The 24,341-nt window shown below is 40.1% G+C and overlaps 1 protein-coding gene across 2 annotated transcripts in view; it reads left to right on the top strand.

Moving 5' to 3' along the window:
* The window catches only part of usp24 (ubiquitin specific peptidase 24), a 135,675-nt gene that overhangs the window by 76,861 nt on the left and 34,473 nt on the right, over positions 1-24,341 (top strand). For both annotated transcript variants that reach the window (XM_055641602.1, XM_055641600.1), the window contains 14 exons: positions 958-1,075; positions 1,212-1,356; positions 2,363-2,482; positions 3,275-3,403; positions 5,416-5,514; positions 5,609-5,691; positions 8,110-8,251; positions 9,079-9,198; positions 11,362-11,582; positions 11,735-11,859; positions 15,037-15,178; positions 15,638-15,788; positions 17,095-17,190; positions 23,256-23,359. In XM_055641602.1, the coding sequence (XP_055497577.1) occupies positions 958-1,075; positions 1,212-1,356; positions 2,363-2,482; positions 3,275-3,403; positions 5,416-5,514; positions 5,609-5,691; positions 8,110-8,251; positions 9,079-9,198; positions 11,362-11,582; positions 11,735-11,859; positions 15,037-15,178; positions 15,638-15,788; positions 17,095-17,190; positions 23,256-23,359 (1,795 nt within the window). The remainder of the gene's footprint in view (positions 1-957; positions 1,076-1,211; positions 1,357-2,362; positions 2,483-3,274; positions 3,404-5,415; positions 5,515-5,608; positions 5,692-8,109; positions 8,252-9,078; positions 9,199-11,361; positions 11,583-11,734; positions 11,860-15,036; positions 15,179-15,637; positions 15,789-17,094; positions 17,191-23,255; positions 23,360-24,341) is intronic.

Raw genomic sequence — 24,341 nt, 5'->3', positions numbered from 1 at the left:
TATTGCAATGATGTGAGCTGTCATTTGTTATGGGACTCCAAGCTGAGGTGGTCCTTCATTAATTTGGGATATCCATGCAGATGTTCATACATTTGTATGTCCCAACCTTGCTGCCATCCTTTGAAATATACCTGCACCTCACGAAGTAACAGTCTCCACAACCTACAGTAGTGAATTGGTAGAAACAACCTGTGCACAGTCGAGGTCTGCACAGTAAAGTTAGTTTCTATTGATTTTAATGAGGGGGATTGGCCATTAGTAATAAAAATCAGTATTCTTATTTTTAAATGTAATTATTTTTATTTGAGCATTTTTGAGTGTACTGTGTTCATTAATTTCTCATTATTTAAAAGATTATTTCATTTGAGTGTGTTGGGATTTATTGAATATTTGCAGATGTTAGAAACATTATTGTTTTTACAGCTTTGACCATTGTCAAATCACGATTGACTTATTTACTTTGCCTGACCTTGCTTCATGTGGTTTTTTTCCTTATCTGTTTCACCTGTCACCCACCTGCGTCCCGTATCCAGCCCTCAAACTCTCCTTATCTGGTTCCTCTGTCGATTATCCTTCACTCCTTCTCAGTTCACCTATCACCTACTGGCCTACGTCTCACCCCTCTGATTTTTATACTTGCTGTCTTACCTCTCCACTCTGCCCTGATGCAGGGTCTCAACCCAAAGCATAAATTCCTTCAACCCCCTACGCTTCTCCCCCCCCCCCCCCCCCCCCCCCCCCCCCCCCCCCCCCCCCCCCCCCCCACCACCAAAGATGCTGCTTGACCTGCTGACTTCCTCTAGCAGTGTTTTTTTTAATTTAATTCCAGTATCCATCACCTGCAATCTCTTGTGTTTCTCTGAATTTCATTACTAATTGAGGAATTGCGTTGGTTTTTGAAATGAGACCCGAGGTGAAATGATTTCGATCTTACCAAATGTTTTTAATTTTGTTCAGGACCATCATTAATCAAGCAACTGATGGAAGATTTCCTGTTCCGTGCCTCAAAAATTATCTTGAGCAGCAGCAGTCCAGCTGGGAGCTGCTCTATTAGTCAACAGGATTTCCATCCAAAGTACGTGTGATTAATTATTTTAAACCCTGGTTATAATAAGGCAGCTTATTCTAATTTGTTGTGGTGTTGTCCTGTCTACCAGTCTGGATTTTGCCTGAAATTTAAGTCTGATCCAACCCTTCTTATTTTCTTTTAGGTGCAGTACAGTTAACAGTCGTCTAGCTGCTTATGAAGTTCTGGTCATGTTGGCAGACAGCTCTTTGAGTAACCTCCAGCTGATCTCCAATGAGCTGCTTTCCATGCACCACCAATTTGACCCTGCACTTACAAAGGAATTTGAGGTAAGTGAAATACTGATTCAGGTTGGTTTCAATTACTTTATGACAGCAATTCACTCATTGTCTGCCAGATGCTGCTAGCTGTGAGAGCTCTTGACCATGTGCAGTTGTGACTGAAGATGGTCCCCATATAGATGATGCCTATTTAAGCACCTGCTCATCTGGCTAAAAATGAGGAATTTCTTGAACCAGGGGGTGGCGAATCTGTGGAAATCATAGCTTCAGTTGCAGTGGAGGCCACGTCATTGGGCATTTTTAAAGCAGAGATGGGTGGTTGATTGATTAAAGGGCACCAAAGGATACAGTGAGGGCAGGAGAATAGGGCTGAGAGAGAGGTTCAATTGCCTAATTCTGCTCCTATGTTTTATGGTCTTAATGTACAAGGTGTATTGCCATAATTACATTATCATTTGTCACTATCAAAAATTTCGGAAGGTACAAAAAAGGAATATTGTACACCTCATTTTAAAACAATAACACCTCAGTTGCCTTTTTACAAATTTGTAAATACCTGCCCCTGGATACATCATGCAGTTTCTCATTAAAGCAGGGGATGTTTTAAAAAATTTTTTTAAATGTTCTAATAATTGATGAAAATTGGATGGCAATAGCTTGGGATTGATTTTGTGTTTAAGTCCTTGCAGACTCTCTCCCTTCAATTTTGCTCCGTTTACATTTGTGAATCTCATTAATTGTATTTGCCATCAGAAAAGAATTTTAACATTTTAGAAATGTTGTTGCTTTGAACTTGTTGCATTTTTTTAGCATTGCCTTCATTTATTCTCAAATTGTCTTTTTAAGATTTTCTAATGAAAGTCTTACTTCCTAACCAAGGATTAGCTTTTATCCAAGATGTCTTTACATACATTTAGCACATGTTTTATCTGCTATTTTCACTCGTTTTTATGATATTGTACTTGGGTTGATCTCCATTTACATGAATATTTGATTATGACTGAATTGATGCAGATTTAATTTACGCTTGATAACGCTTGATCTTTGCATTTAGTACTTGCCACCTGTTGACAGTCGTGCCATATCCGGGTTTGTTGGATTGAAGAATGGAGGGGCTACATGTTACATGAATGCAGTGTTTCAACAACTTTACATGCAGCCTGGGTTGCCAGAGGTAATGTCATTTTTTTTAATGTTATTGTTTTACCTTGTTTATTTTGCAGTCTCTGCGCTGTGTGCCATTCTTAGTTTCAATGGATGGATAGCAAACAGTTGATGAAAACTAACTGGGACATTTTCCTTGAGTATAAGGGGACTATGATTTATGATTGCCACTACCATCCCTCATGGTCTTCCTTAGCAATTTAGTTCCAAAAAAAAAATCCACATTCTCTTTTTTGCTTTGGGTCGTGTACTCGCTGGACTTTAGAAGGATGAGGATGATTCTCATTGAAACCTACCAGATAATGAAAGGCCTAGATAGAGTAGATGTGTAGAGGATGTTTCCAGTAGTGGGAGACATCAGGACCAGAATAAAAGGATGTAACTTTAGAGTGGCGATGAGGAAGGATTTCTTTAGCCAGAGGAGGGATTTCTTTAGCCAGAGGGTGGTGAATCTGTGGAATTCATTGCTGCAGGTGGCTGTGGAGGCCAAATCATTGGGTATTTTTAAAGCTGAGATTTATAGGTTCTTGATTAGTAAAGACATCAAAGGTTTTGGGGAGAAGGCAGGAGAATGGGGTTGAGAGGGAAAGATAGATCAGCCTTAGTTGAATGCTGGAGCAGGCTTGATGGGCCAAATGGCCTAATTCTGCTCCTTTGTCTTATGATCTAATCCATTTTAGCAGAAACACCTACATCCTTAATGAATAATAAAAATAGGGAATATGCACTGCTCTCTTGTTAATTTAGTACTGTACAGTAGGCAAATTTTGATTTTTCTCACTTTCTTTTCACTTCCTTGTAGGCAATGTTGTCAGTAGATGATGATGATGATGAGAATCCAGAGGAAAATGTGTTTTATCAAGTTCAATCCCTCTTTGGGCACCTGATGGAAAGTAAACTGCAATATTATGTCCCGGAGACCTTCTGGAAGGTTAGAACCTTGAGGATGATAAGGAATTGTATTTAATTCACAGCATATTTTATTTGGTAAAATACGTTTGAAATTTGTTTCGTGAAAACTTTTAAGATGTTTATTGGCACAACAATGATAATCAGAAAAAGGTGAAGCCTACCTTAAGGGTTTTGAAGACATTGAGAAAATGCTATTTTCATGTTCCTTTGAATTCAGAATGCGCAGGTGCCAAACTTTATGATGGGTGCAATAGTAGTTATGTGTGCCAAAACGGTTAAAATATTTGGGGAAATTAATGAAGTTTATAACCTAATGTAATGGTGTAATTGTTCTCAAAAAAGCAATTGATTTGTGGCCGTTGCCAAAACAGTAAATGTGCATTAGACTCAGTTGGGAATATTGATTTGACACTGAGAAAAGGTACTGACTTGAATATGAATTTTAATGACGAGATGAACAGTGCTAATTGGATTGCCGAATCATCTGTAGATTTATAGCAGGCAAAACAAATGAAATCAAAAATAATTTTGATATAAATAAATCTGTATTTGCATTGTATCTTATCTCAACCTTGAAATGTCTGGATGTTGCATGACCAATTATCAAAACCGTTGTTTCCCCCATATTCTTGTCAGCACTCAGTGCCTGCTGTCCAAACTTTAGTTTTTACCGTCTTTGACTCCGGTTCTTTGATATTGCGGTGCCATTCACCCTGATTGTGCCCGCTCCTCAAGAAATTATGGATCCAAAATACTACAAACAAGGACCCCATCCACATCCTGTCACTTTGCTGTAACCAGTTTGGCTTGAAATCTGTCTGTTTCTTCAAATTGTCACGGAAAGCTCTATCCCATTGCATTGATATTCTACTCTTTCTGATGTTCTACTGAGTTATAAAAATAGCAGTGCACAAATGGCAGAAGAGTGCTGTTGACAAGCAATGCACAAGTCTCACCAGTAATCACTTTTTTTCCCATTATGGATGTTTGTGTACACCTTCACATAAAATTAACTGTGTGTGTGTGTGTGTGTCCTTCCAAAAATGAGTCAATTCTTTTCTGCCTACTCCTCTGTCCTTGTTCCATTACTGAGTTAGTAATCTCCGGGCGTCCTTGAGGAAAGAAATTTGATGGGAATTTCAGCTGTTAATCTACGTCAGCCCGCAGCCCCCAGCATAGGACAGTGATTTGAAAACCCGGTAAGCATTGCCCGCTCCCCGCCTCTCCGACCAGGTAGGGGACTAAGAATTAAAGTTTCTCCCTTCACCCCCCCCACCCCACATAAAATCCCTCCAAACTAACTGACTAACATTTATGCAATGATTTACAATGATTCCCCGGTCTCCGGGGAGGAGGCAGCCGCTCCAGACTTTTCAAGCCGCCCGCGCTACCTACCTAATCTACGCTAAAAATCTTCCATTCGGAAATCCGAAAATGTCCGAAATCCGACAAGTGTCTGGTCCCAAGGCTTTCGGATAAAAGGTTGTGCACCTGTAGTGCACAAATGGCAGAAGAGTGCTGTTGACAAGCAATGCACAAGTCTCACCAGTAATCACTTTTTTTCCCATTATGGATGTTTGTGTACACCTTCACATAAAATTAACTGTGTGTGTGTGTGTGTGTCCTTCCAAAAATGAGTCAATTCTTTTCTGCCTACTCCTCTGTCCTTGTTCCATTACTGAGTTAGTAATCTCCGGGCGTCCTTGAGGAAAGAAATTTGATGGGAATTTCAGCTGTTAATCTACGTCAGCCCTGCATAGGAAGTGATTTGAAAACTTGTATCTTCTGGCTTCTCAGTATTAGATAGTACAAACATAATTGACCAATTAACTGATTGTCCAAAGAACAAAAAAAAAAGGAATGCTGGAGGAACTTAGCGGGTCAACAACATCTGTTGAGGCAAAAGGTGTAAATTGGGTCAAGACTGAGAGGAAAGATTGTCAATCCATAGCATGATGGGATAAAGGGTGTCCAGACAATTCTTCAACAAATATTTTTAATTCTTTGGATACATTCTTGTCATATCCTCAGATTTTTAAAATGTGGAACAAGGAGCTGTACGTCCGTGAGCAACAAGATGCATATGAGTTTTTTACCAGTCTGATAGATCAGCTGGATGAGCATCTTAAGGTAAGTACACCAGACTTGCGAGAGCCATATATACATTCTCCATCTTTTGTGTGCACAACGAAAAATTTCAATTTTCTTCTCTCTCTCTCGATAGAAACTTGGACGTGAACAGTTTTTTAAGAACACTTTCCAGGGTATTTTTTCTGACCAGAAGATCTGCAAAGATTGTCCTCACAGGTCAGTAGTATTTTCTCACATAGTTAAACAACTGTCTTTTAAGTAACTGTAAGTACAATAACTAATTAAAGATTTTATATAGAAAAGAGTTTGGAACTTGATCTTAAGTTTATTTAAAGCGAGGAAGAGGAAATTATTGTACTTAAAAAAAAAAAAAAAAAAAAAAAAATTAAAAAAAAAAAAAAATGCTTCATTGACTTCTTTGTTTTGAGGTAAGGAACATCTTTTCAGACTTTTGTGCAAAGGCACTATATAGATAAAGACTAACTGGGGAAGAGACCTGCGCACAGGAATATTCAACATCTATAAGATTTTGGCTCCTCCTTCTGCCCTGCCTGCCTACAGCAAATCTGTGAGCAGGAGCTAGCTGCCGCCTGTCTGATTATTAATTCTTCTGCCTTTTTTCTGTAATTTTGAAAGGTTCTTGGAAGAGGGTAGTAATGATAATAATAATATATTTTATTGTCATTGCACATATGTGCAACGGAATTCGGTATGCAGCTTCCATCCGATGTCATAACGTAAACAACTAATAAAATTCAGATTTAGATACCCTGAGAAACATGATTTATAAAAAGAACAGTAAAACAGTCTAAAGTGCAAATGTGTCTGCCGGGTCGATGTGCGATGTGACCATCCAAGGGAGACAGTTCATGGGGGTGGGGGGCACTCAGCAGGGCCGGTTCAGAGCAGCTAGTTCTCTGGGGAAGAAGCTGTTCCTCAGCCTGGAGGTGCGGGCGTAGAAGGCCTTGTAACGTCTGTCAGAAGGTAGGAGTTCGAACAGTCCATTACAAGGTTTGAGGAGTCTTTGTGGATGCTGATGGCCTTCCTGAGGCACCGTGTGTAGTAACAGCATTAATAGGTTTTCTTTAGGCTTTCACAGAATATTTGAACCAGTGTGGCATAAGTTTTAATTCCATGATGCAGTTTACATTGTACTCTTCAATTGACAATAAAATGACCAACACTCTTGACAAACGGTTGGAATTTGGTACAATATTTTGAATGCAATTGAACCTCTTAACTTTTCTATCCAATTAAACCTACGGTTTTATAAAGCTGCAGCATGACCTCTAAAACTCAATGTTATGATAAAGGAATAATTTACCACATCCTTTGCCACTCTAAATGCTTGGACCCAAGAACTGTCTGTATATCAATGCTGGTAAGGGTCCTGCCATTAACTGCATCATCCTCTTACAGTTGACCTCCTAAAATGCAACATCTCACACTTGCCTGGATTAAATTTTATCTGCCAATTATTTGTCCAGATCTGTAACTAAATCTGTATCCTGCTGCATCCTAGACTTGCTTCCTACACTGCTTGCAACTCCATCTACATTTCGTCCAAGACATTTGTATATATCACAAACAATAGAGATCCTAGCGCCGATCCCTGTGCAACGCTACCGTTCACAGACCTCGAGTCAGAATTACACCTTTCCACCGCTACACTCCTTCTATGGGTAAACCAGTTCAAAATCCAGACTACCAAATCACAGTGGATCCCATGTACTTTAAGCTTCTCGAGTTGTTATCCACGTGAGATCTTGCAAAGACCTTACTGAAGTCCATGTTGTCAACTTCCATAGAGGGGCAACTTTCTCCCCACATGGGGTGGTGGGTACATGTAATGTAAACCAGAAAATACACTTTAGTAGGTAAACATAGAAACATAGAAAATACGTGCAGGAGTAGGCCATTCGGCCCTTCGAGCCTGCCATTCAATACGATCATGGCTGATCATCCAACTCAGTATCCCATATCCCCCTTCTCTCCATACTCCCTGATCCCTTTGGCCACAAGGGCCACATCTAACTCCCTCTTAAATATAGCCAATGAACTGGCCTCAACTACCTTCTGTGGCAGAGAATTCCACAGATTCACCACTCTCTGTGTAAAAAATGATTTTCTCATCTCGGTCCTAAAAGACTTCCCTCTTATCCTTAAACTGTGACCCCTTGTTCTGGACTTTGCCAACATCGGGAATAATCTTCCTGCATCTAGACTGTCCAACCCCTTAAGAATTTTGTAAGTTTCTATAAGATCCCCCCCCCCTCAATCTTCTAAATTCTAGCAAGTACAAGCTGAGTCTAACCAGTCTTTCTTCATATGAAAGTCCTACCATCCCAGGAATCAGTCTGGTACATGAAAGGTTTGAAAGGATGAGTACGGGCAAAGTCAATGTGACCAGCTCAGTGAAGCAACTTGGTCAGCATGGACGAGTTGAGCTAAAAGATCTGTTTCCATGCTGTATAGCACTCTTAAATCTCAGTAGCTCCTGATTGGATGTCACCTTGAATTTATACATCAATTACAGTTAGAAAATTTCCCTTAAGGTAAATCCCCAACATTTGTCAACGTTGGAGCAAATGTCAGCTAACTATGACCTTGGATACATTTTTTCTTTCCCCTTAGATATGAACGTGAGGAAGCATTCATGGCCCTGAACCTGGGAGTAACATCATGCCAAAGCTTGGAAATATCACTGGATCAGTTTGTAAGAGGCGAGGTTCTTGAAGGAGGCAATGCATACTACTGTGAGAAGTGTAAAGAGAAGGTGAGGTGTTAACAGGGACATTAAAGCCGGCTGCCTTAATAAGTTTAGACTGATGTTTCCCACGTGTGGAGGTTATTGCATTGAATGTAAGCAAAAGTATGAAGTTCAAATTTGGATATGGTGTGAAATGTATCTGAAATTCACGTCCCAGCAATGTATGTTTTGGCATTAGAGTTTATTGGTTAGACTAACCAGAGAGCTTTGTTCTTTTTCATTTTTCTGTATCTGGCTATTGTTGGCAAGGCCAGCATTTATTGCCCATTCCTGTTCATCCTGCTAAAGAGTGGGTCATCAGGTCATTTCAGAGCCCATATTAAGACCCAGCACTTGGTGGTTTGGGATCACAAAGACCATATCAGCAAAGCGTGACAATTTCTTGCTTTGAAGGATGCCGCTCTACCAGGTGAATTATTTTTAAAGCAATTTGGATGTTTCATAGTCACCATTTATAAATATTAGCTTTCTATTCCAGATTATTATCTTTTATTCTAGATTATTAATTAGACTCGTCCCATCAAAAACATAACAAATAAAATTGCTGGAAGCTCAGCAACTTAGGCAATATCTATGAAAAGAAAAACAATTAATATTTTGGGTAGAAGACCGTTTATCAGATGGATTTCATTCACCCGTACTGTGGTGAGAATTGAACTCTGTCTTGGTCTCTGGACAACAGGTCTCAGTTAATGTCTGTGGAAAGGACAAACAAAGTAATGGGGATAATTGAAGAGGAGAGTGATGAGTTGAAACTTACTGATATTTTATGGATTTGTATTTCCCTCCATTGTTAGTGTAATGCTTCTAAACTGTTGTGCTTTATCTTCCAGAGGACGACAGTGAAGCGGATGTGCATCAAATCTCTACCAAGTGTGTTAGTCATCCATTTAATGAGATTTGGGTTTGACTGGGAGAGTGGGCGATCTATCAAGTATGATGAACAAATACGGGTAAATATGCAATTAATACCTAGTGCTGATTCTTTATGGTTGGGAGGAGATTAAAGTTGGTATTCTTGAGCAAACCATATTAATTAAATGAGCAAAATCATGAGGCAATCTGACACATATATTTTTGTTTCTGGTTAATTTTTATTATTACTACTTGTAAGTTGCCACTTGTTTCAGCTGTTATCTGCAAACTGGATATAATTTGCACTGACCATTGGCTCGTTTTCCATTTTCGCAAGTCAGAGTGCCCTGACATAAATAGTTATTTTTAACTTTTCTGCCATAACATTCAAAGTATTTTTTACGCAAGATATTGAAAATTGGTTTAGTTAAATCCAAAATTAGTAATGAACTAGATTGGGATTAAGAATAAGGAGAAAGCCATTTAGAACGGAGACGAGGAAACACTTTTTCCCACAGAGAGTGGTGAGTCTGGAATTCTCTACCTCAGAGGGAGGCAGGTTCTCTGGATGCTTTCAAGAGAGAGCTAGATGGGGCTTAAAAATAGCAGAGTCGGGGGATATGGGGAGAAGGTAGGAACGGGGTACTGATTGGGGATGATCAGCTGGCTCGATGGGCTGAATGGCCTACTCCTGCGTCTATTGTCTATTGGGTTTCTAGATGAACAATTGTATCTTGGGTGAATCTGTGGTATAGACATATGTGAAGAAAGGGATGGATTACTATCTCTGGCCATTTGTTTTTACGGCATTGGCCAGAGACTTTGCAAACATCTATTACAAATGTTGGTGTATGCTGATGAACTACATATTTGTGTTTACTAAATATTATGAAGCATTGTTATTCTACAATACCTGTTGTATATTATTTTTTATAGTCAGCATGTAAAATGCAGTTGGTGCAGTCCACCCCACCAACTTAAACTGATAGTTGTTCTGAACAGTGTCTTGCTCAAGTTTTAAGTTGGTCATGACTGATACCTGCTATGAATCAGATAACATAAAACTTTTCCAAAAGTGTTTAGTTCCCCTTTTCGTGGTGAACTAGGAATTTATTCATCTGTCTATTGTAAATATTCCTCGTTGGAGATTGACCATCGGTCCTTTCCTTCATCACCCTCAACTCATTGTGAAATTGAAAACCGTGCCTACATATTCATGTAACAACATTTCAAACAAAGACCAACTTATTATCAAACCGAGCACAAAGTTGACGATTGCTTTGATATTATTGAAAGTCATTTGTCTGAAAAACATCAGGAAATATTGGCAGTTCTTACTTAACATAAAGCACCCCCTCCAAGATACAGCATGGAAACAGACCCTTCAGCTCAATTTGCTCATGCTGATCACACTAGTCCCAACTGCTGACATTTTGCCCATGTCTGTCAAAGGCTTTCCTATCAATCCCTTCCAAAGTATCAGGAAGTTTCTGGCCTTTTTCCCCAGTGCTGTACTCCAGTGTGCTGAGACATGAACTTGCTGAATTCCCCAGTTGATATTGCTGAAAAATAAGCCCCATGAACTGCACCAAGATGGAGCTGATACATGGACCAACCCCATGTGTTGAATGAAAAATAATGGTTGCAAAGGAGAAGTATAAGGTAATTTACATTTTAAAAATGAAGTTTGCCTTAATTGTTAAACTATCTTGGTGGTTTATTTTAATTTTAGTTTTCTTTAACAGCCAGCCCCTTATTCTGAGAACGTGACATGTGATTCTAAACAGTCTATTTAAAGGAAACATCCCTGCTTCCACGATGTTAAACTTGGCAAGAACATTTGTAGTTGGCATCACATGGGTGTCTGACTTCACTAACTGGCCAAATCTTTCACATCTCTGTGGGCCATGATTGGTCTGACCCCGTCCTACTCCCCAGATCTTCTGCACCATGTCTACTGCCTTTTGCTGTCAAATGACTGGGAACATGACAAGGCCTCAAAGTCATATAGCAACTCCCACATTTGGAATCAAAAGGCCAGCAATCCACAAAGAAAGGTTCATTACTTTTCTATATGTCAAGGCCATCAGTAGGACGAGGCAGCTTACCACTGATCCAGATGTTCTGGTCCAATTTGAGTTACTGCTCGTTGAGTATATACGTTTGTCCGTTGAATGATGGTGCTCATTCCCACTGATGTCTTTATAATTTGTACACGTGTGATTAGTTATCCCACATTTCAATCCATTTGTTTTCTCTAGTTTCCTTGGCTTCTAAACATGGAGCCCTACACGGTGTCTGGAATGGCACGGCAAGAACACTCTTCTGAACATGGGGAAAATGGCAAAGCAGGTGATCACGTGGGTGGTGGCTCTCCAAGAAAGAAAGGTGCCCCAACTGAAAACTATGAGCTGGTTGGAGTGATTGTTCATAGTGGTCAGGCACATGCTGGACACTATTACTCGTTCATCAAGGACAGAAGGTGGGTGAAAAATGAAGTTGAGATTTATTGTTTTGATGTTAACTGAAAACTATAAAATTAGGAATTGTGAAAGGTAACAACATTAGAAGTGTAAGTAATGTGGAGAATGTGGCTTTGTTTCTGGGCTCACTTTCAACTTTTTGATTCTGCAGGGCTGGTGGCAAAGGGAAATGGTACAAGTTCAATGACACGGTGGTAGATGAGTTCGATCTAAACGATGAGACATTGGAGTTTGAATGTTTTGGTGGAGAGTACAGACCTAAAGTGTATGATCAATGTAAGTTACTGGGGAACCTGTACGATTTTGAGTTTATTATTTTGTAAACCAACAATTCTGTTTAATGGAGACTTTTGCCTGACCAGCAGTGAAAGAAAGACAAGATAGTTTAAGTTCAAATATATTTGTCACATGCACCATAAGGTACAGTGAAATAAATTTACCATGCAGCATTACAATTTAGAAAAAAGGACATAATACACAACATAATTCAACACAGACATCCACCACAGAATTCTTCACTGTGGCGGAAGGCAATACAGTTCAGACAGTCCTCCTCCTCCTCCTCCCTTGTTCACCCATGGTTGGGGCCCTGGCGTTACGGATGGACCAATGTTCAAGCCCTCTGGTCGTGATGGTCGGAACGCCAACGTTGGGACTGGGCGAGCACAGCCTGCGGCCCAGAGCTCCCAGTCGGCCACCTCCGAAACACAAACTTTATCTATATTCTGGGATGGGAGATTGCAACCTTCACGTGGTCCGCCCTGTTTCGACGAATGCAATCAACCCGGCGTGCACAATCAAATAAGATCAAATAGAACAAGTTGTCCTACAACTTTAGGCTGTGCACGCCATACGCAAGAAGAAGAAGATCTATGTTCTAGTTTATCCATGAAAGACAGATAATGAGAGGTATAAAACGCAGAAACCAGTTTGTTCTGACAAATCGTGCACAAAACCAATCATTGGCAATACTCGGCGGGTCAGGCAGCATCTGTGGAGGGAAATGGACAGATGTTTCAGGTTTCTTCAGACTGGTGACAGATGTTGCCTGACCTGCTGAATTTTTTCAGCAGTTTGATTTTGATCAAGATTTAAGCATCTGCAGTCTCTTTGACAGATGATTAGGTATTCAATATTGTGGCAGATTGGAGATGGGATAGCTTTGGACCACTGTGGTCAAAGCCCAAAACATGTTCAAGAGACATAAATGAAGTAGATCACTGAGCTCTATTAGAATCCTTTGAAGGAAAAGAGTGGGGGGAAAAAAGCTGAAGTGAGAGTGAAAGGCTTTATACCAGAAAGAAATATAAATGTCAAAGGTATTTTGCTCTCAGTTGGTAGAATTAATGATTTGACCAGAGTCTGACTTTCAATTGCAGGAAGTATAGAGGGTTGACGCCTGGAACTATTTCCTTTTTTCACTTTCTTCAGTTCTGCCTACCTTGTTTATACATTCATGCGTAGGGAATCGCCCAATAACCAAAAAAGGAGAGCCACCTCATCTTGAAGATTTTCTGTTGCCATAACAATTTTGCTCTGTTAACTGGTAATTTCAATTTTACGCAATGGCAAAGCTAGATCAAGTAACACAATTACTCCTGTTTCCTATCTGAATGCCAACATTAGTTCTATTTCAACTGCAGAAACACAGGTTTCCCTCCAGTATATGGTGGTTAAATATAAATAGTCAATTTATCTGTTTAAGAAAAGAATGGACAGGATAATGACATCAGGCCATCAAGGATCCCAAACAAAGTTGAAATGGCGATTAATAAATACCACCCAGTCATTGGAATCATTGTTGTGTTTGTATGAGACCAATCTTTTCAGTCATAGGACCATTTTGAGAAAGTGTCGGGGTTAAACTAGCTTTAGCTAATCAGTTTCCATCTCCATCGTGTGGTTAAAAGTGGAACTGCTTGATGATTGTCGAGAATTTCAGTTTTATAAAATTGCCCATACAACAAAACCCAGACAGCAACATATTTGGAAACACAAGAGACCACAGATGTTGTAATCTGGAGCAAAAAAAACAAGCTGGTGGAGGAACTCGGCACTCAGTTGATGCAGAGCTTAAACCCAATATGTTGACTATCCCTCTGCCTCCGCAGATGCTGTCTGACCCGCTAACTTCCGTCATAAGTTTTTCCTTTTTGCTAAAGCAACATACTTGGATTGATACGTGACAATATGTCAAGAAATGAACCATCTCTTCCAAATACTTTGCTTACTCCTCGCTGGATCAAAATCATAGAATGCTCCAATTGACCATCGGGTGGCGCCATTGAGTGTGGCAGCCTCACCAGCAGCTGTCCGTCCTTTCACCGTTTTTGTTATTTTTAGTGTGTCTAAAATTATGTTTTAAAAGTTTCTTAGTCTTTGTTATGTGTGGGGGGAAATAGGGGGAAACCTTTTCCCAGTCATTACCTGGATGGAGATGCATCTTTTCTCCGAGTCGCATCTTCGTCTCCCCCCCCCACCCCTCGTAGCCTACAAACTGGATTGGCTCGGCCTTTCCTGCCGGAGACCGGCCAGAGCTTCAGCAGCAGCACAGCACTGAATTACCATCACGATGCTGGACGATGCCTTGCTGGGGACTGCCGTGTTGGAGCTCCAGAGTGTTAGGCCTGCTGATTAACACCGTAGAGCTGTGGTCTGCGGAGCATCTAAGCACGGGCGGCGCTGTCTATAACATTGTGGACGTCTGGGATTCCTTGCCAGAGGCTGCCAGTGTTGGATCTCCGTCCAGCTTGGCCTGTGGACTTTGGAAGCCACGGTCTCTGGTAGGAAGCAACCGTTTTGGGAAACTCCAAGCCACGAGTGTGTGCCGATCTGTTCCGACGCCAGAGTTCCAATCATCCCAGCGAGAGGGCCTGGACATCGGGCTGTCTGTAGTGGCAACTGCGGAGGGCTCAAAGGCCCCGGCCACGGGTGAACAAAGAGGAAGATGACTGAACTTTATGGCCTTCCCTCACTGTGGGACGTTGTTTCTGCTGTGGGGGATGTTCATCTATCGTGAACTCTTATCGTGTATTGTGTTCTTATTTGTATGGCTGTACGGTAACTCAAATCTCACTGTACCAATTGGTGCATGTGATGTAAATGTAACTTGAACTTAACAGCATTATGAAAGCTCGCTCACTATCAAAGAGGCAGGGATTTAAAATGGTTCATCGCATAGAATCATTTGGAAAGAACTACATATTCCATCTTTGGCTGTGTGAATGCATCTTATTGAATTGAAATATATTGAAATTTCCAAAACCAAGCAATATCCTGCTATGGACTTAAATTATTTTATGCAGAACTCAAAGCAAATCATGTTAATCCCTAAATGTAATTTTTTAAAAATAATTTTGTGTTTTTACTTATTTTAGCTAATATGTTTAAAGTAAACAAAAAGGTTAAATGAATGTAAAAACTTTTTATTAAGATTAAATTTTACTTTTTCAGCAAACCCTTACCCTGAAGTCCGTCGCAGGTACTGGAATGCCTACATGTTATTTTACCAGCGAATGTTAGACCAAAACTCTCCAGTTTTACCAAAGAAAAGTCGAGTTAGTGTTGTTCGGCAGGAGGCAGAGGATCTGTCCTTGTAAGTAATGAACAATCCACAATGTTTGTTAAATATTCATTCTGTAACTTTGCCTATTTACTATCCACCTTTGCCAGTTCAGTTCAGTATTTTACACCCTTGTTTCTTAAAGGTTGCCCGTACCAAATACCCAGGTGGGCATTCTTTGTTTATTAAACTAACTGCTCTGCAAAATGCTGTGGATTTTTGTGCATTGTTATCTCTTCCATTGGTACGTCACTGGATCCCAATGGATAGTCACCTACCTGAAATTTAATTGTTTTTTCTTCTCTCATTTTCTTTTATTTCCATCATCGGAAACATTTCTGTTTTTCTAATGGTTTTATGGACATTATTTTCCAAAATAGAAGACACTTTTTTAAAAATAGTCTGCTGAATATAAATTAAGCAGGCTATTGATTGCTCGCTGATTTGCTTGCTCTTTTGTATATCTGAAAAAAAAATCTGTTGTTTGGGTAGATCTGCACCCTCTTCACCTGAAGTTTCGCCCCAGTCATCCCCTCGTCCTCATAGACCAAACAATGACCGCCTTTCATTGTTGACCAAACTGGTAAGGAAGGGAGAAAAGAAAGGACTCTTTGTTGAAAAATTGCCAGCCAGGATTTACCAGGTAAGAAGCTGAATTGATCATAATATTCAACTAAAGTAAAGCTAAGATATCTTAGTCAGCTAAGTCTGCAATTAAGCAGTTTGGAAACAGCTCATTGATACTATGTTGTGCCGATTGAGACAGTGAAAAATTCCATAAATTTCACTTGAGGTCACCTAAACTGCAGATAAAAGGGATACACCTTTATATCGAACTTTCACAAATCTCAGTTATTACAAAGTGCTTTATTACTAATGAAGTATCTTGTGCAGTATAATTGCTTTTGTATCAAAGTATATCTCATGACCAAATCATCAATACATCAAGGAAGATGATTTGTAAAGATGTTGCCAGCTATGAGGAAGGATTCAGAAACCTGAGCATTTTCTTTGGAACAGAAGAGGTGAAGAGGGCCCATAATTATGAAAGGCCCAGACAGAGTAAATAGGATGGGCCTATTTCTCTTAAGAGAGGGTCCAAAACCATAGGAAAGGGATTTCATACAATTAGTGGAGAAGACAGAAATATTTTCACCCAAATTGTGATAAGGGTCTGGAATTTGTTGCCTCAAGAATAGCAAAGGCAGAACCAATATATTTCTGTACTTCAATTGGCTAATGCCAGAAACAAACCAACAATATAATGCAGGTTTAACAAAGGAATTTCCTTGCAGGGGAAAGAGGGTTGAGGTTTGTAAATAACTTATTCTGTGTAAACTGGTGTTAATAGAAATTGTCTCAAAATAGCTACATTTACTTCGTCATACAGCAAGGCCCAGCTTGCCCATGCCGACCAAAATGGCCCATCTACACTTGTCCCATCTGCCTTTGCTTGGCCCAAATAGCTCTAAACCATTCCTATTCATCTACCGATCGAAATGCCTTTTAAATGTTTGCATAGAACCTGCCTCAACTACCTCCTCTGGCAGTTCGTTCCACACACCCATTACCATCCGTGTGGAAAAAGTTGCCCCTCAGTTTCTGATTAATTCTTTCCCCTCTCACCCTAAACCTCTGGTTCTTGATTCTCCTACTTTGGTTAAAAGACTGTCTATTTACCCAATCCCCTCTATTTACCCGATTCCCCTCGGGTACACCCCTACGAGATCACCCCTCATCCTTCTTCACTCCAAGGAATAAAGTTGTAGCTTTCCCAACCTCACCCTGTAGCTCAGGCCTTAAAGTCCTGGCAACTTCCTCCTTGGAAAAAGGACATTTTTATGATGCTGCAGTAATGAAACCACATATTAGTAGCTGCATTAGTAACAGAAATATGTCAAATTACATGTAGCTGTTGCTAGTGCAATTTTTTGTTTTGTCTTTAATAGATGGTACGAGATGAAAATCTGAAATTCATGAAAAACAGAGATGTTTTCAACAGTGACTACTTCAATTTCATGCTTTCCTTGATTTCACTCAATGCAGTAAGTATTAGGGGCCGTTTGTGAGACTGGTTTTGGGTAGTTGTGACTTTACTTGGGTATGAGATGGTTTACACCCAATTGTCTAAATAAATATTTTTGTGCAGCTTTTTCTTGTGTTCAATTCCAAAAGTTGGCTTTTTTGGTTCAGTCAATATTATTGCAACTCTTCACAATGACTCGTGTATATAGAAACATTTTTATTAATATAGTGCAGGGGAAATATAACATTAGAAATTGAATTGTGTAGATTTTTTTATTAGCTGGGTTGGGGAAGAATAGACTAAAACCCAGACTAAAAAATAATCCATAGTTACCTAGAACGGATCTTCTCGAGCCAGCTTGCTGTGCAAAGCCATCTCTAACTTCAGTATCCAGTCCAGATTGGTGACAGGGCTTAAAACCTGCCATGTTGTAGGAGAACAGCGAGGTGAGAGTGAACAGAACTTGCCAAATCCATGAATCACCTTTTATTAAAAAACTTTATTCTGGCTAAGTGCTCTGAGACGATCTTGAAGCACTAAGCATTGATTCAGTAAGATCTAATATACTGCTGCATATGGTTTAGTCTATATCAAGATGTAACAATTTTATTTGATAGATCTTAGCTTCTGGGTTCTTGTGTCTGAAAATTCAATTGGCTATTAAGGTGGCAGCAACTCCAAGTGGTTCTTTTTGAATCAACATTCAATTAATATCCAGATAAAGTTAGGCAAATGCTAAAAAGCTAGCAAAGTATTGAAATACAATGCCATCCATAATGTTTGGGACAAAGACCCGTCATTTATTTATTTGCCTCTGTACACAATTTGAGATTTGTAATAGAACAAATCACATGTGGCTCAAGCGCACATTGTCAGATTTTAATAAAGGGTATTTTTATACATTTTGGTTTCGCCATGTGGAAATTACAGCTGCATTTATATGTAGTCCCCCCATTTCAGGACACCACTGTTTGGGACATATGGCTTCACAGGTGTTTGTAATTGCTCAGGTGTGTTTAAATGCCTTCTTACTGCAGGTATGAGAGAGCTCTCGGCACCTAGTCTTTCCTCCAGTCTTTCCATCACCTTTGGAATATTTTATTACTGTTTATCAACATGAGGACCATAGTTGTGCCAATGAAAGTCAAAGAAGCCATTATGAAACTGAGAAACAAGAATTAAACTGTTACAGACATCAGCCAAACCCTCAGCTTACCAAAATCAACTGTTTGGAACATCATAAAGAAGAAAGAGAGCACTGGGGAGCTTACTAATCGCAAAGGGACTGGCAGGGCAAGGAGGACCTCCACAGCTGATGACAGAAGAATTCTCTCTATAATAAAGAAAAACCCCAAACACCTCTTCGACAGATCAGAAACACTCTTCAGGAGTTGGGTGTGGATTTGTCAATGACCACTGTCCGCAGAAGACTTGAACAGAAATACAGAGGCTACACTCCAAGATGCAAATGACTAGTTAGCTGCAAAAATAGGATTGCCAGGTTACTGTATGCCAAGAAGTACTTAAAGAGCAACCACAGTTCTGGAAAAACGTCTTGTGGACAGATGAAACGAAGATTAACTTATATCAGAGTGTTGGCAAGCAAAGTATTGAGGAGAGAAGGAATTGCCCAAGATCCAAAGCATATCATCTCATTTGTGAAACACGGTAAACATAGAAACATAGAAACATAGAAATTAGGTGCAGGAGTAGGCCATTCGGCCCTTCGAGCCTGCACCGCCATTTAATATGATCATGGCTGATCATCCAACTCAGTATCCCGTACCTGCCTTTTCTCCATACCCTCTGATCCCCTTGACCACAAGGGCCACATCTAACTCCCTCTTAAATATAGCCAATGAACTGGCCTCAACTACCCTCTGTGGCAGAGAGTTCCAGAGATTCACCACTCTCTGTGTGAAAAAAGTTCTCCTCATCTTGGTTTTAAAGGATTTCCCCCTTATCCTTAAGCTGTGACCCCTTGTCCTGGACTTCCCCAACATCGGAAACAATCTTCCTGCATCTAGCCTGTCCAACCCCTTAAGAATTTTGTAAGTTTCTATAAGATCCCCTCTCAATCTCCTAAACTCTAGAGAGTATAAACCAAGTCTATCCAGTCTTTCTTCATAAGACAGTCCTGACATCCCAGGAATCAGTCTGGTGAACCTTCTCTGCACTCCCTCTATGGCAATAATGTCCTTCCTCAGATTTGGAGACCAAAACTGCACGCAATACTCCAGGTGTGGTCTCACCAAGACCCTATACAACTGCAGTAGAACCTCCCTGCTCCTATACTCAAATCCTCTTGCTATGAAAGCCAACATGCCATTCGCTTTCTTTACTGCCTGCTGCACCTGCATGCCTACCTTCAATGACTGGTGTACCATGACACCCAGGTCTCGCTGCATCTCCCCCTTTCCCAATCGGCCACCGTTTAGATAATAATCTGCTTTCCCGTTTTTTTGCCACCAAAATGGATAACCTCACATTTATCCACATTAAACTGCATCTGCCAAACATTTGCCCACTCACCCAGCCTATCCAAGTCACCTTGCAGTCTCCTAGCATCCTCCTCACACCTAACACTGCCCCCAGCTTAGTGTCATCCGCAAACTTGGAGATATTGCCTTCAATTCCCTCATCCAGATCATTAATATATATTGTAAATAGCTGGGGTCCCAGTACTGAGCCTTGCGGTACCCCACTAGTCACTGCCTGCCATTGTGAAAAGGACCCGTTTACTCCTACTCTTTGCTTCCTGTTTGCCAGCCAGTTCTCTATCCACATCAATACTGAACCCCCAATGCCATGTGCTTTAAGTTTGTATACTAATCTCTTATGTGGGACCTTGTCGAAAGCCTTCTGGAAGTCCAGATACACCACATCCACTGGTTCTCCCCTATCCACGCTACTAGTTACATCCTCGAAAAATTCTATAAGATTCGTCAGACATGATTTACCTTTCGTAAATCCATGCTGACTTTGTCCAATGATTTCACCACTTTCTAAATGTGCTGCTATCCCATCTTTAATAACTGACTCTAGCAGTTTCCCCACTACCGATGTTAGGCTAACTGGTCTGTAATTCCCCGTTTTCTCTCTCCCTCCCTTCTTAAAAAGTGGGGTTACGTTTGCTACCCGCCAATCCTCTGGAACTACTCCAGAATCTAAGGAGTTTTGAAAGATTATTACTAATGCATCCACTATTTCTGGAGCTACTTCCTTAAGTACTCTGGGATGCAGCCTATCTGGCCCTGGGGATTTATCGGCCTTTAATCCATTCAATTTACCCAACACCACTTCCCGACTAACCTGGATTTCACTCAATTCCTCCACCTCCTTTGACCCGCGGGCCCCTGCTATTTCCGGCAGATCATTTATGTCTTCCTTAGTGAAGACGGAACCAAAGTAGTTATTCAATTGGTCCGCCATATCCTGGTTCCCCATGATCAACTCACCTGTTTCTGACTGCAAGGGACCTACATTTGTTTTAACTAGTGGGGGTGTTATGGCCTGGGCATGTATGGCTGCTGAAGGTACTGGCTCACTTATCTTCATTGATGATACAACTGCTGATGGTAGTAGCATAATGAATTCTGAAGTGTTTTGACACATTCTATCTGCTCAATTTCGAACAAATGCCTCGAAACTCATTGGCTGGCGGTTCATTCTACAGTAAGACAATAATCCCAATCATCCTGATAAAGCAACAAAGGAGTTTTTCAAAGCTAATAAATGGTCAATTCTTGAGTGGCCAATTCAATCAACTGATCTGAACCCAATTTGAGCATGACTTTTATATGGTGAAGAGAAAACTGAAGGGGACTAGCCCCCAAAACAAGCATAAGCTATAGATGGCTACAATACAGGACTGGCAGAGCATCACCAGAGAAGACACCCAACAACTGGTGATGTCTGTGAATCGCAGACTTCAAGCAGTCATTGCATGCAAAGAATATGCAGCAAAATACTAAACATGACTATTTTCATCTACTTGACATTGCTGTGACCCAAACATTATGGTGCTCTGAATTTGGGGGACTATGTATAAACACTGCTGTAATTTCGACATGGTGAAACCAAAATGTATAAAAATGGCCTTTATTAAAATCTGACAATGCACTAACCACGTGATTTTTTTTTTCTATTACAAATCTCAAATTGTGGAGTACAGAGGCAAATAAATAAATGATGGGTCTTTGTCTCAAACATTATGGAGGACACTAAGTTGGAAGTAAACATCACACAATGCCTTGTGTAATACAATTAACTGTTGTGTATACCAACATATTAAAGGTAATTAATCAGTATTGAGACGGAATCAATTAGCAGGTATGGTAAGAATTGTATGAATGCAGTATTTTCTTTTTTGCTGGTTTTTCTTTTGTTAGTTTTGCCTTCAAAAATGTATAGTAGCAAATTGAATGCTTTGCCACTAGTTTTAATTAATCAAACACTCTTTATACACAATATGTCATACATATCTAGACATGTCATTAATCTAGATGCACCAGAGACTGCAGATGCTGGAATCTGTAGAAAAAATGGCGAGCTGTTGGAGGAACTTCGCTGTCTGGTGGCATTGTAGAATCAGGATGGAAACGAACAGTTAATGCTTCAGGTTGACACCCTTCCTCTGCGCTGAATGAGTAGAGGGGAAATAGTTAGTGTAAAGAAATGAGGTGAGGGGTGGAGTAAGAGCTAGTAAACAATAGGTGGATACAGGTGAGGAGGGGTTAATTGACAGATAAGAGTCAAGTGGGAGAAGAAAACAGTGGAGATAGCGTCAGAGGCTAGGAAGTGATTGTGGAGAACAAAAAGCTGCTTGGAGAATTCATTGTTCATACCTTTTTGATTGTCAACCAACGCAACAAAATATGAGATATTTGTTCTGCCTAGTTTGCATTTAGCCTCATAGGCTATTGAGGAGCCTGGGGTTAGAGAGGTTGGTGTAAAAGAGAAGGAGAATTAAAATAGCTAGAAATGGAGAGATCCAGATAGCCATGGTGGGAATAGCATAGGTATTCAGGAAAACGGTTGCCTAGTCTCAAGAGTCATGTCAAGAGTGTTTTATTGTCATACGTCTTAAAACGAACGATGACATTCTTTCTTGCAGCAGCAAAACAGATATGTAAGCAACGTACTCTGTAAAGATCATAATAAACAAGAAATATGTAGACCCAAAATGCTGGAGTGACTCAGCAGGGCAGGCAGCATCTCTGGAGAGAAGGAATGCACACGTCTGTAGTTCAGAGCTTATTTGGAGGTTGTAGTGTTTAATAGCCTGATAGTTGGAGGAAAGAAGCTGCTGAACCTGAATATTGCATTTTCTGCCTCCTATACCTTCTTTCCGATGGCAGGAGTGAAATGAGAGTGTGGCCAGGTGGTGTGGGTCTCTGACAATGTTGGCTGCCTTTGTGAGGCAGCAACTCCTGTAGATCCCTTTGTTGGTGGGGATATAAATACCTGTTATAGACTGGGCAGTGCTCACCATTTTTTGCAGTCTTCTTCATTCCTGATACGTTTAAGTTGTCGAAACAGGCCACGATGCAACCTGTCAATATGCTCTCTACAACTAACGGTTCAATCATGTATTCGCCCGCATACCGAATCTCCTCAGTCTACTAAGGGAGTTTGGTCTCACCAATGTAGAGGAAGCCTCATCGAGAAACTATGCCCCATTCCACTCCTTCACCTCTTTATATTATTGATACGGCCTCAACTCGTTCAGTCCAGCTGAAGGATCTCAACCTGGAAAGTCGACTTCTTCCCTTGATTAATGCTACCTGACTTGCTGAGGTCCTCCAGAAGCTCTCCTTTTTTCATCATTACCCTATGTTCACATTGAATGATAGATAGGATTACATCTACTGTTGTCTTGTGGATATGGTATACCAAGTTGATGCCAAGTGCTCCAAAGAAAGTTCACGTTTGCTTGTTAAACAAATAATGGAACCTTGTCAAAACTGTTAAGAGAAATGTGCTCTGTTTTCTCCTTTCAGAACGTTCAAATTTAGCCCATATTCTAATTTGTGAACATCTCCTTCATGGTTTATCTCAGTTTGATGCTCATTTGTTCCACAGACTAAACTGAAGCATCCAGTGTACCAATCCATGGCAAAGATTGGCATGAAGCTTGCCATCCAGTTTCTCTTTCAAACCTATTTGCGAACCAAGAAAAAACTCAGGTATGAAATGTAGAGACAAGCTGTTCAGTTAACGACACTGCTCTAGTTTTTTTTTTTTTATATCTCCCCTAAAACTACTGCAGGTGACATAAGAAAACAAACCAAAAGAGAGCCGTTAAAGAGTTTTCATGTGACGGATCATTGATTTATGAGCAGGAATACTTTTTTCTCCCTTTCCTCAGTCTCATATTTTGTTATCTCCAGTTTGTCATAGCATGAACTTTCAAGTCCGATAAGAAACAGGAATTAGATTGTACATTGCAGAAAAAGGTCTAATAATTGGAAGGATGTTTTAGATCAGCTACCAGCCAGTGACAGAAATGCAGGGTATTTAAAAGCAGCTTAAAGGGGGTAAGATGCATGTGTTTTCTTCTAAATGTTTTTGGATTATTATTCATTAATAAAAAATAGTGAGCTCATCTGGTTTTTAACTGCATTTTGAACTTGTGCAAATAAGTCTTTTAAACTATTAAGTGGTGGTTCGTTCCAAATGTTATAGCTCGGTTAATCACAGGCTGGCAAGTTAGAAGATATTGTGACGCTTAAAATTTCAGAGAGTCAACATACTCCATGTTTTTTTACACTAATATGTCGAAAAGCAGAGATTTATAACGTCTGTTTATAACTCTGTTTCATTTGTCCTCCATCCTGTGACACATTCCAGAAAGTGAGTCACCACTGCTGAAGGAAAGTGATATTCTTGGCTTGTGATTTATTCTGTTCCGAAAGCACTTGTTTTAGAGTTAGCAACGAAAGTCCGTGTTTATTTTTTCAATTCCTGGGGTTTTTTAAATTGTAGTTAACTACAATTGCAACTAATTTTAACCAATAGTTTTGAGGACAACAAGGTGGCGTGCTTCATGCCTGAGGCAGTAAAATTCATTACATTAAAACATTGCTCTTTAGTTTATGAACTCAATCTTGGTATTGTTTTGTTTCAACAGAAATTGTGTTAAACTTCCATGGCTGATAGAATTCTTCC

Source organism: Leucoraja erinacea, chromosome 10 (assembly GCF_028641065.1).
Source record: "Leucoraja erinacea ecotype New England chromosome 10, Leri_hhj_1, whole genome shotgun sequence".
Classification (NCBI taxonomy): Eukaryota; Metazoa; Chordata; class Chondrichthyes; order Rajiformes; family Rajidae; genus Leucoraja; species Leucoraja erinaceus.
The sequence above is the reverse complement of the archived record's forward strand: the minus strand, read 5'-3'. Positions and strand labels throughout refer to the sequence as shown.